The sequence below is a fragment of the Rhea pennata genome, chromosome 15 (genome assembly GCF_028389875.1).
Source record: "Rhea pennata isolate bPtePen1 chromosome 15, bPtePen1.pri, whole genome shotgun sequence".
NCBI classification, from domain to species: Eukaryota; Metazoa; Chordata; class Aves; order Rheiformes; family Rheidae; genus Rhea; species Rhea pennata.
The window spans coordinates 3,924,330-3,936,054 of record NC_084677.1 but is presented as its reverse complement, the minus strand read 5'-3'; the positions used below and the strand labels follow the sequence as shown (position 1 = coordinate 3,936,054).

The 11,725-nt window shown below is 51.4% G+C and overlaps 2 protein-coding genes across 2 annotated transcripts; one reads left to right on the top strand and one right to left on the bottom strand.

The window, feature by feature from the left end:
• Nucleotides 1-3,342: 3,342 nt before the first annotated feature.
• On the bottom strand, nt 3,343-6,858 carry NME3 (NME/NM23 nucleoside diphosphate kinase 3; the record flags this gene model as incomplete). The annotated part of the gene is made up of 5 exons (XM_062588594.1): nt 3,343-4,882; nt 5,883-5,995; nt 6,318-6,419; nt 6,521-6,651; nt 6,741-6,858. Coding segments are annotated over 5 exons (582 nt in total), but the record flags the coding sequence as incomplete, so codon positions are not given.
• Nucleotides 6,859-7,081: 223 nt separating this feature from the next.
• Nucleotides 7,082-10,806, top strand: EME2 (essential meiotic structure-specific endonuclease subunit 2). The gene is given in 5 exon segments (XM_062588593.1): nt 7,082-7,123; nt 9,166-9,242; nt 9,244-9,286; nt 9,732-9,911; nt 10,521-10,806. Coding segments are annotated over 5 exon segments (528 nt in total). The 3' UTR covers nt 10,707-10,806.
• The last annotated feature ends 919 nt before the right edge of the window (nt 10,807-11,725 follow it).

Below are 11,725 nucleotides of genomic sequence, written 5' to 3'. Positions count from 1 at the left end.
TCGTCCCTCCCCCTCTCCCCGCGGTTGGTGCCGCCCTGTCCCGGCAGGCCTTGCGCGGCGGCGGCGGCGGCGAGATGGCGGCGGCCGGCTGAGGAGGCGCGCGGTGCGGTGCGGTGCGGTGAGGGGACGCCGGGGCCGGGGCCGGGGCCGGGGCCGGGGCCTTGCTCGTCGCCCAGGGCCGCAGCTGGAGCCGGGCTTGGCGCTGCCACCGCTCTGCGGCCCCTGCCTGCGCCGGCGGGGGGGCCGGCCGGGCCGCTGCCCGGGGGGGAGGCGGGTGCTGCGCCAGGTGCCGGGAGCCGCGTCCTCTTGTGGCCCGGCCTCGGCCGCGCCCCGCTGTGGAGCGCCGTGTCCGGCCGGGCGCGCTCGGCGGCTTCGCGGGAGGCCTGGAGCGCTGATCCCCTTTGTGGGCCGCACCTGAGGGGCTGCTGGAGCCGGCGGCCGGCGGGTCCCCGTGGTTGTACCCCGGGTACACAGAAGTGTTTGCTGCGGGCTGTGACAGCTGTGCTTGCTCTGTGTCAGAAGGCAGATTATCCTGCTTTAGTCTTTTACATGATGATCTAGACAGGTACTTTCCCTAGACCTGTTATAGAAGAACTGTAAGATGAAGATTGACAAAGAAAAGGCTTTGAGGGCAGTCAGTGTAAGAATGGAAGCATCAGATTAATGCTCTTGGCAGTTCCTGCCTGACCATCGCAGCTGAAGCTTCTGTGTAGAACTGTCCTCCCAGGAGGGTTTGAAATGCTGCTGAGTATTTTTACTTAGCAGCTGACAGGCTCCAGAAATTCTCAGGCCATCTTCTGCTGGATAATGACTGATAGAGCTTTATGAGTGTACTGTAGCCTGAGTATAAAGCAGGGATAAGATAATGATAAAGCCATAACATTCTGCACTAACTGTTCTTTCTTTTTATGTCCTATGAATAAATAGTCTGTAGTTTTTATAGTGAAAACACTTGCAAGTGAAGGAAGTAAACTTTTTTTTTTGTGTGTGTGTGATTCTTTTGTATGTGTGCTAAAGAACATATCTTACTGTGGTGAGCATCTGAAGGAAGTGAATGGGACACTTATCTGGGGATTCTGCTGTAATTATTTTCCTATCTTAACTTTTAAGAATCTCAGCTATCTGAGCTGGAAACCAGTGGCTACTGTGCTTACTAGACTGTTCTGTCCTGAAGAATTAAAGTTATCAATTTAAACTCTGTTTTGATTACTTGCATCAATACTTAATTTAGATCCTTGTGAGGAAAAAGCTAATCTTACAAGATTGTAATTGCTGTAGCATCTTCCAGGCTTGCTTAGAAGCAAGGACTTGCATATGCTGGGAGAGCACAAGCACAGGCAAATAATCTAATGGTACCTACTGCAGTTTCCACTGCTTAGCTTTCCAAAGTGCGAAGTGCAGAGGCTGATTGTCTCTGAGCATTTTCAAACTAATATCCCTGAAGAAAGATGCACAAGCAGTCCATCCCCATATGCAAAATGTGGGCTCTGATAGTCTTATTCCACCTTCGCAAACTGTTGAAAGCAAGCCTGGAATGGCCAGAACTTCGCTCTTAACCAGTGGGATTAACACAACGGGTAAGTGACAAGGCACTTACTGAACTGGGCCCAGGTAGGACATACCAGCTTATCTCAGGAGGCTGCCAAGGAAATCTGATCCTACAGGCAAAAATGGCAAGAAATTCCCATAAGTTTGCTGCACCTCCCACCATGGAGCCTGCAGTATCATCAGCACTACCAGTACCTACCCCAAAGGCAGTTCTTTCTCTGAGGCAAACTGGTGAAACTTGCAAAAATCAAGCAAGTCTGAGAGTTTGTGCAGGGTGAACTAAAAATAGATTGTGACTAGCACTTGCTTCCTCACTGGGGAGGAAATTTCTCAGCAGAGCAACACACATGACCAAAAACAGATGCCAGCTCTGCAGTGAAATTTTACGAGGTCCAAAATTTAGCCCTTGGAATCCTAAATTGAGGCTGCCTGGCAATGGCTCAAAGCCTACCCTCATCCAGATAATTCAGGCTGGAGGCATCTCAGATCAATTGCATAGTTCAGCTGGTTTCACAGCTGAAACAGGTCTCAGGCTTCAATCAGCAGTTTCCTTTCCAATTTGATACATGTTTTTTCTCCCAAGAGAAACACAAGCTTAAAGGTGGGGGAAAGGGCAGCTACAGCTAAATAAAACTAACTGCTGTTGGCATATTCCTGTCATCATTTTTTAGCTACTGGGGAGCATGGTGAGAGTGGACTGGCTTCAAAACGTTTCCCTGTCACATCTCCACTGTGATCTATATAAAGTATTTTGTATGTCAAAGAAGGATTTTTAAGGTTACAGAACCTGTGAACTCCACTGTTTGGTATGAAGATGATATTCTGTAAAGTCTGCTGTATGAATATGGTCCTGTGTTTTGTCCTTTGTGCTATGAATGAACCATATCTGTTCTGTGTGTAATAAATGTGTTGATATTAAGTGCCAGTGTGTTTATTCCTGTAACTGAAACTTCTACTCAGTCTGTGGTAATAGGGCTGTTAGAAGAGTGGTTAGCTCAAGTGTTCACCTTTATAAGCAGTCTTTGGAAAATGAGATACATGTTGCTCACTGAGTCAGAGCAGAAAGGGCTGCTCCTGCAGGGTACATACACTAGAAGACTGTGCAGTCTGTAGCTTCTCTTAATATCAGAAATAAAGTGCGGAAAGGATGACCCATTCAGCTACTGTCTAACTACAGCCTCCTTGTGCAGCCCCCTTCAGATCGGATAGTAAGGTCCTGTCAAAGAATTAACACATCAGTCTCAGCTTTCAGAGCAGCTGCCATACCCCCTGTCAGTTACAGGGTGCTACTGAGAAAGTCTGGTAGGAATCCATGACATTCGTTACTCCTGCCTCTAAAAAGCTGGATTTGTTGTGCTTGTTTGTTCCTTTCAGTCCCAGTAGTGTTTATTTTGTAGAATTTAATGAACTCAAGGAATGTAAGTAGCAATAATAAATAAAAGGCAACAGAATAGGGAAGTAGTGAAAACTGTATGAGGCTATAAATATTGCCTTTGCCAATTACCTGCTGCTAGTCATTAAAATAAACTACATCAAGTAGATTCCCTTGCAATTACTTTTCTAAATGATTTTAATGTCTTGACAAACTGTGGCTGCTTCCTCATTAGGTGCATTGCATCTCTAGGGTACTGAAGCAAAATTGCAACTAGCAGCATAATTCAGTATCAGTAAAGTGTAAGTCATTTGGTGCAGTGGGTTTGCAAACAGAGCACTTACCCAGCACTGGCCTAAATAAACCCACTCATCAGCTGCCACCACCACCCTCCAGATCGATGTGGAAAATAACCACTGGAGGAGACAACAGCACTGTCCAAAGTTTATTATAAAAAAAGCAAATGGATGACTTCTAGAAACAAATGGAATCTGTAATGTATTTGGATCTGTAAACCTCTTGGCAAGGCCCTAGGGGCAGGAGAAGTCCTTGCTGCTAGTGGCTGCACCTTTTAATCAGCCAGCTGAAGAAAACTGTAGTCAGCAGAGGAACACCATCTATTCCCAATCTGTGCCTGTTCTTATGTCTGGGCCTGCCTGGCCCCAGCATGCTCTAGGCCAGTCTGGAGGTGGAAGTAGGGACTGAATTTGCTCTCTCTGCCCCCATGGAGCTGCACTCATTCCCCAGCAGCTATAAAGCTAGGTCAGCTGGAGAGAGAGGCAGGAATCTAGGGCATGGGCAAAACATGTCTCTGCCCACATGCAGCAAAACTCTGGTGGACCTTGTTCCCTTGGATTTAAAACTACTCCTATTCTGTGGCAGAATGCAAAGTCACTGTCCCTGCCCTAATGCGCTGCCAAGGCTGTGCCGGGGGCTCCAACACGACACAGCTTTAAGGAATGGTCAGCAGTGTGAAAACCTGAAGGGGCGATGGGCAAGATGGGACCTGGGACTGAAGGGACATACTCACACAGGTGACCTAGCAGACCTAGACAAGCCACCTCCCCATTCCCAACACTCGTAGCCCAGGGATCCTTTGAACCAGAGGCAGCAGTTGTGCGTTTAACAGCATTTAGTGAATTTTCCTTTCACAGATTCTCTAAATCACTTCGGAAGCCAGGTGAACTGGCACCAGCCCTCACATGCACCCTGCAGAGCTCCCACCACAACCTTCCACCAACAGAAAGAGAGAGACAAGTTCTTCCTATCCTTCATTCCTCACTTTGGAACCATTTTCTTTTAACTCATAGAGGAACCCTCCCCCTTATCCCATAGCAACTTAACTCTAAAATTTGGTGAGGAACCACCTCCTTTGGTGAGGAACCTTGCAGAAATCCATGTAGATTATACCTATCAGGTCACTCTTATCCAATGATCAGAGCATCTTTCCTAGTGGTTAGGAGTATTTGTTCTACTGCACCATGCAGGCCTGCCCTACACACTGTCAAGGGCATAGAGCCCAATTTTAGCTTTCCTTCAGTAAATCACCTTGAGCTACTTGGGATTTTAGGGTGCTATAGCAACAATAATTACTTACTACAGCCGATAAGAAAAAGAAATAGCTACTATTGCAAGGAGCTGAACTGCAAAATTAAAACCACAGAACAGCTCCCATGACCCACCCCCACCCCCAACCAAACTAGAAACCCCCAACTGCACATGACGCTGCAGCAGAAACCACAGCCAGCCCAACAGGCTGAAATGAAATGAATGGACATGCATCGTGCCTGAGTCAGGAAGACATGCTTCCCTCAGGCTGCTCTTATCACTCATAGATCCAGCGCTCAGCCATAGATCCAGTGCTCAGCCGTGTCTTCCCAGCAAATCAGCTCCTCTGGACGGAACCAGAGGGAGATCTCCTGCCGGGCACTCTCAACCGAGTCGCTGCCGTGAATCACATTTCTGCAGGAAGAAAAAGGGGATTAGTCTGCAGTACACAGAGAAAAGGGGGAGGGAAGCCATAGCTGGGAAAATTTCACTTTAACCAACTTAATAAAACCTACTGAGCCAGTCACAGTGTAAGGTATTCCTTCCCCACCTTGCAGCTCTCCTCCTTCTGGCTCAGGGCTGGTTGTGGTTATGTTGAACATAGCTTAGGCTGTGGATATTGTAGGAGCTGCAAATTCCCAACATTCCTTCCTCTTGCAATGAGGAATCATGTTTGCTGCAAGATGAGCTTCATGAAAGTGGCTGTTTACTTGGAGTTCTGCTTGTTTTTATGAAATTTAGGCTTTGTCTCCAGATTTTACTCCCTTCCCTCTATCATAAAGATGGTCTTGTGAAGTAGGTTTGGTATCAGACACCAAGGAACAGAAATTTAACCCTAGAAAGAAGTTAGTTAAAAGCTTTGCCTACCACAAGCCAGGCTTAGCTACAACCACCAGAGGTCAGCAGTGGTGAATCTTCACTGGTGAAAGCCCTAGTGCATGTGGGCCTCCTTTGCAGAAGTCCTGCTTGGTTTTTGATGACTCAAACTCTGGTAGAGCTAAAGCAGCTCTTTAGGTGCCCTGCTTCTTCAGGAAAGGACCCTCTCCTCCCTTCCTCCTCACAGCCTGACAGAGCTTGATTCCTTGGGGGCAAAAGCCAAGCGAAAACATCCAACTAGACAGACAGAAATACTAGATTAGATAGAAGAGAGCTTAGAAAACAGGGAAGACTCAAAACTAGGCTCATCCCAAGCTCAGAAGGCAGAGCTCAGCACATCCTGCACAGTGCTGCTCTGCAAACTGCCATGCTGAGGAAGATCATTGTGACTCAAGCACAGAAAGGGCAAACTGCAGAAGGGCCCCAGTTACACCTTCTGCTGCGATGCAGGCTCACGTGGCTTAGGCAAGTCTTGTGCAGGAATGCCTAGACAGGTGCTCACAAAACTACTCAAGGAACAAAAAGCCAATGCTCTCACTTGCTGATGTCAGTGCAAAAGTCTCCTCGGATGGTGCCGGGTTTGGAGTCGGCCGGGTTAGTCTCCCCAATCATCATGCGGACTGTCTTGACTGCATCCAGGCCCTGCCAGACCTAGGTGACAGGAAACCTGCAATCAGCTTCCGCAGCTCACCCAGCAACACAGGCCGTATTATCTGGTCTCTAAATCCCCTATCTGATCCACCGCAAGGACAGCCAGGAAAGGCTCTCACCACAAAGCCTTCAAGCGGTGCTTCTGAGAACTAATCCGAACTGTGAGTGGATTTCCTCTGCTACAGTGAGGCGTCCCTTCGGTTCAGCAGGGCCGCACTACGCCCTCCAAAGGGCCACCGCTGTGTGGTCCCCCCGACCCCAAGCCAGCGCAGCTGCCCCTTCTGCCGCTGCCGGGGCGAGGGCGAACCCGCGCAGCGCTCACCATGGCTACCACGGGCCCGGAGCTCATGTACTTCACCAGCCGGTTGTAGAAGGGCCGGTCCCGCAGGGCGACGTAGTGCTCCCTCAGCAGCTCCTCGGAGGCCTGCGCAGGGGAGAGCGCAACGCGTCCTTCGCGCTGCGGGCGGCGCCGCGGGCGAGGCCCCGCCCGGCCCGGCCCGGCCCGGCCCGGCCCGGCCGCCGCACCTGCACCAGCTTCATGCCCACCAGGGCGAGGCCCTTCCTCTCGAAGCGCCGCACCAGCTCCCCGACGAGGCGCCGCTGGACCCCGTCCGGCTTCACGGCCACGAAGGTGCGCTCGGCGCCGCCGCCGCGGGCTGCGGGGGGAGCGGGGCGTCAGCGGGCGGCGGGGGGTCCCGGCGCCCCCCCCGCCGCCCCCGCACCGCGCCCCCCCGCGCCCCCGCACCGCTCTGCAGGAGGTAGGAGAGCAGCGCCAGCGCCACGCACAACATGGCGGCGCCCGGCGCCGCCGCTGCCCGCTTCCGCCGCGCCCGGCCGAGGCGGAGCGAAGGGCGGTGCAGCCGCCGAGGCCCGGCCCGGCCCGGCCCGGCCGCCTAACGCGCCCCCGCGCCCCCCGGTGTCACCCCGCCCAGCGAGGGCTCCGGCCCCGCCGTGCCCGCACGGGCCGGGCCTGGCGGCAGCCGCCGCAGCGGAACGGCCGCGCCGCAGGTGAGGGGGCGGCGGGGGCCGCCCGGCGGGGGGCGCCGCCCGGCGGGGGCGCGTCTCCATGGCGACGGGCGCGTCTCCATGGCGACGGGCGCGGCCTGGCGCCTCGGCGAGCGCTTTCGGGTAGCCTGGTCCTACCCCGGCACCGAGGGTAAACAGCCCTGTAACAGCCCTGCGATCCGCTCTGTTGCGGCCTGCCCTGAAGCCTCTTAGAAATGCTTCTGCCGGGGATGCGCCCCGGGAGGCGGCGGCACGGCGCAGACACACCGTGTCCTTTCCACCGCAAAAACGCGACCGCTGGCGGGCTCCGGGATCCTCAGCCCGGTCCCTTGAGCCTTGCTCACCCCCAAATTTGCACGACTTCTTGTCATCTTCGTGAAAGCATGACCAAACTTCAAATCCCCCTGGCAGAGCTCCCTAATTAAACAAGGTGTTGATACTTTTAACATGGATAAAAAGTGTGTTCTTCCCCTTCCCTTATCTTCTTGGAAATAGTTGTACTGTTTTGTTGAAACTTCCCAGAAAAGCGCAGCCCCCGGGAGAGGTACCTGTCGCGGAAGAAATCAGCCCAAACTTAGCTCAGCAAAGCTGTAGACGTTCCCTGTGGGCTCACTGCAGGTCGTTCACGCGGAGCTTGCAGCGGGTACCCGGGAGCGTTTCCAAGCCGGGGCTGCATGCAGCATGCTGCTGCAGGTACCAACTGCGTGTCTGGAAAAGGCTAGTCAGATTTGCTGCAGGCCCCCCCGTGTCCAAAGGCCAGTGATTGCTTCTCAAACCCAGCTCACTGCGAATTCAAAAGAGGGCTGGTACCTTCTAGTACTAAGCATGATTCCCATTTCAGTTTGCTATTGGAAGGTACTGTGTAAAACAGTATCTGAATGGCAGTGAAGGCAGAAGTAGCCTGTTCTTATGCTCATCCTTGCTACAAGAATTTCATGTGGAGACAGATCTGTACTTTGACTGGTGCTGGGTAAAACATCACAGCTATTGTGGTCATATAACAGGCTTCAGGTGCAGATAATGTGGTCAAATAACAGCCTACAGTGCAGACAAAGCCAGTTTTTCTTAGTTGGCAATTTCTGCAGCTGTCACTGTCTTCTTTAACAGGTTATTTTTACATCTTCAGTGATTTGCTTGTTCTGGGAGATGGCAGATCTGAGCTGATTAAATTTGTCCTTTTTATCAGACATCAGTCCCAGGTGTTACTATGTAGAGCTGGTGGAAAAGAGCTCTACATACACTTGTTTATAAGTGTAACCAGGAGCAAGGCAGGCAGCAAGCACTGAGCCTCAGAAAGCAGAGTCACAGATCTCAGCCTGGCCCAGGGCTGTCTTTGATCCACCAGGAGATACAGGAGGTGAAACTTCTTATGGTCCTTGAAGTTATGTGTTACCTGTGGCTGAGCTGTACAGAAAAGGTTCCCACTGGTGAGCGCTTGCATGTAGTGAATGCTGTGCTGGGGGGAGATACTGGCTAACTTGGAAGCCTCGGGTATCCTTCTTCACCCTGACTTGCAGTGGGACTGGATAGGATAGCGGACTTGGATCTTCCTGTTTGGATCTTCCTGTTTGTAAGACCCTGGTTCAGATCTGATCTAGCCTTCCCTTGTATAGGGGAGCCTGCCCCCCTTCTCCCCCTTCCCATTAGGCGTGAAAGGGTCTGTTGGGTCCAGCTAAGGCCTCAGCCAGGTGCCTGCCTTGCAAAACCTGTATCCCACAACAGAGCAGGGGTGCTCCTGTCACAAACTAGGTCAAATATGATCTGAATCCATGCTTGATATCCCTTGAACTAAATTCCTGCCCTGTTGTCTGAGTATGGCCCGAAGAGCGTTATGATTTGCTGGCTTATTGGAAGCTAAGAAGGACAAGCAGGCTTTACTGCTGTGCTGTGTAAACAGAGTTAATGCGGTCAGGCCAGCCTCCTTCTGCTTCTAGCCCAGCTTTACCTGCTGAGGGATGTGTTGTGCCCATGTGTTTCCTCACTCCTCTCCCCAGGTGCCTTTGGAGGTCAAGGCTGACACCAGCACAACTGAAATATAAGCTGGGTATGTGTCTTTGGAGGAGGGTGAGGGCCTCAGGTTGGCCTGGCTTACAGCTGGCCCGTGTGAGCTAATCTTTGTCTTGTGTGGAGTGTTACGTGTTTCACCTGTGTCCCTTCCCCTCCAGGCACTGGTGGTGCTCCAGCTGTGGGGTAATGTTGAAGTACTACTCTTAGACATGTGGCAGAGATCTGGCCAGCATGTCCCTGCTGACTACAGCAATAGCAAAATATCCATACAAACAAGTTGTATCCCTGGAACCAGTCAAATCCCAAGACCAGAGCTTTGGAAAACCTCAGTGGAAGTTACAGGAACCCTCATCTGTGAATGCAAGCCTGTCCCCGCCACTGTCAGTGTAAGGGCTCAGACTAGATGATCTCTCCAGATTGTTTCCAATCCTTTGTGCCTATGAAAAGCCTCTGTTCTGAAGGTGAGTGCTGTTCTGATTCAGCATTAGGAAATAAAGGAAAATGACGGCTTTAGGAAAACCTTTTCAACAAGAGGTTCTGGAGCTTTCCCAGGAAGGAAGGAGAACTGTGAAGAAAAGATACTAGTCCTGGACAGAGAGGGATTTTAGTCAGGAAGCCAACTGCCTAATGCCCGTGGAAGGCGGCAGCATGTGGCACCTGCAGGCCAGTGCTCACTGCACGGCCCATCCCTAGGTTTTGCTCTCAGCAATCTGTCTTTCTGCAGGAGACTGAGGCATTGCCCTTCTGTGCTGCTGAGGCCTGGGCCAGTGGGGTGTGAGTGGAGAAGGACAGCACAGGACTCTGGCAAGTGTGGAAGAGACAAATCCAGCAGTTTAATAGAGTCAGCCCTGCAATGGCAGCAGCTATAGCAGAAGTGTATCCGTTTCTGGGGCTCCTGTTACAAGTAAGCCCTCAAATCCCCCAGTTTCCAGTTAAAAGCTTGCTGCATGGAGGATTAAGGCAGGGATAGGTGCTGCATGTTTCCCTGCCCAAGGCCTCTGATGGACCAAAGCTATCAGTGTGAAATTGCCTCTCCAGAAAGGCAAGGGTTGTCTCCAGATGAGATTGTTTGATTTAGACAATAAGTTTTGTTTCAGCAGTACCTACTTACAGTTTCTGTTAGCCCCTGCAGGCCTTTCTCTGCCTTGGTCTCACCTAACAGGACCAGCTCAAAGTTTCTTTGTATATTTGGTTCCCCATCCCAGCTGGTGCAGTTGTGGGTCTGCAGTGTGCATCCCATTGCCCTTATCCAGCATGGTATGTCCAGCAGCTGTTGCTTGCTCTGACTGTTTGGGAGGTCTGTTTGCAAGTGGGAGATCTTAATTCTTCTGGGTTTTATCCCCTGAACCTGGTATGTTTGGATGAAAGCTCAGGCACGGATCCTCACTGTGACAGTGGGACTGAGCCTTGCAGTGGAGTTAGGGGCCTTAGCTTAGAGCATCCACGTCAGCTCCTTCCTTCTCTTGTCTGCCTTAAGGCCTGCAGAGAACACAGCATAGAAGCTGAAAGGTGACTCCTGAGTGACACCTGGATTAAATCAGGCATCAGCCAGAGAGCCCACCGTATTGGACTAGACTTACCCTGCCGTAGCTCGCTCTCCACCAACCCCGACCTTTTCCTGGACCTGATTGTGGAGTGTGACTGTGGTCCGTGCTGGTCAGCCTCGCTGTCTTATCTGCCAAGACTCGGCAGTGGCTGAGCTGTTGCTGGCACAATAGCACTGCTGGGAGCCCAGCCAGTGGAAACAGCTGATTCTGCTTCAGAACAGAGACTTCCACATTAATAAATGTCTTGTTACAGATGCTGTCTTCAGCCTCTTGGCTCTCCTTTCCTCTTTTAGCCCCCCAGCTTTATGTCCCTTTGGCTGGAGCGCAGTGGAAAGGCTGCCTCCTAAGAGGGTGAAGCAATGTTTGGAACAGGAACTGGATGGGAAAGTGTTAGTGAGCTGTCCCTGAACAACACAGGATCAGCCCCTCAGCTGGGACAGCTGCATGTTGAGTCTATCCTGCGCTGCCTTTCAGGTACATTGTTGAATGAGCCAAATATTTTCTGCAGTGTCCTGACTTCTGATGTCCTGCTCCTCACTGGTGCTTTGAGGAGGCTAGACCTCTTACTGTAGGTCCTGCTTGTGGCTTCCTTGGGCAGGTGGGTCCTGGAGTTGTTTGAGAAAATGTTCACCAACAGTCAGAATCGGGTGGTAGTGGAGGAACCACATCACAGAGTAACATGGAGCTCAAGGCAGCAGAGGGGAATTTGGTAGCTGAGCTCCCAGACCAAGGAGATGCCTGATAAGCTCCACAAAACTCCATGCAATATGATGCATTAGGTTGGGAATTCCCTTTTCCCAAAGCAAATGCTATAGTTTTTATTTGGAAATAGCTGCAGTCAAGACAGCAGGGGTCAGGGATCCCCCTAATGTCTGAGGTTTCAATAATGCTAGTTGGGGCCTTGCTCACTGAAGTGCAACTCAGTGCCTTCTACACTGACATAGAAACCCCAAAAGTTCCTCCTCTGAATCAGAGCTCAAAACAACACCACTGATATTGCAACAGTGGAAGCACACCTTCAGAATAAATTTCCTCTTCCCAGTGATCTTTTTGCCTCCATCTAACAGTTGAATTAATTCCAGGAAAGTCCACCAAGGCTGTTTCTCTGACTGGAGCACCAATACAGATGGACTGTCAGAGAGCTCTGCTACTTCAAGTTCTCATTTGATGT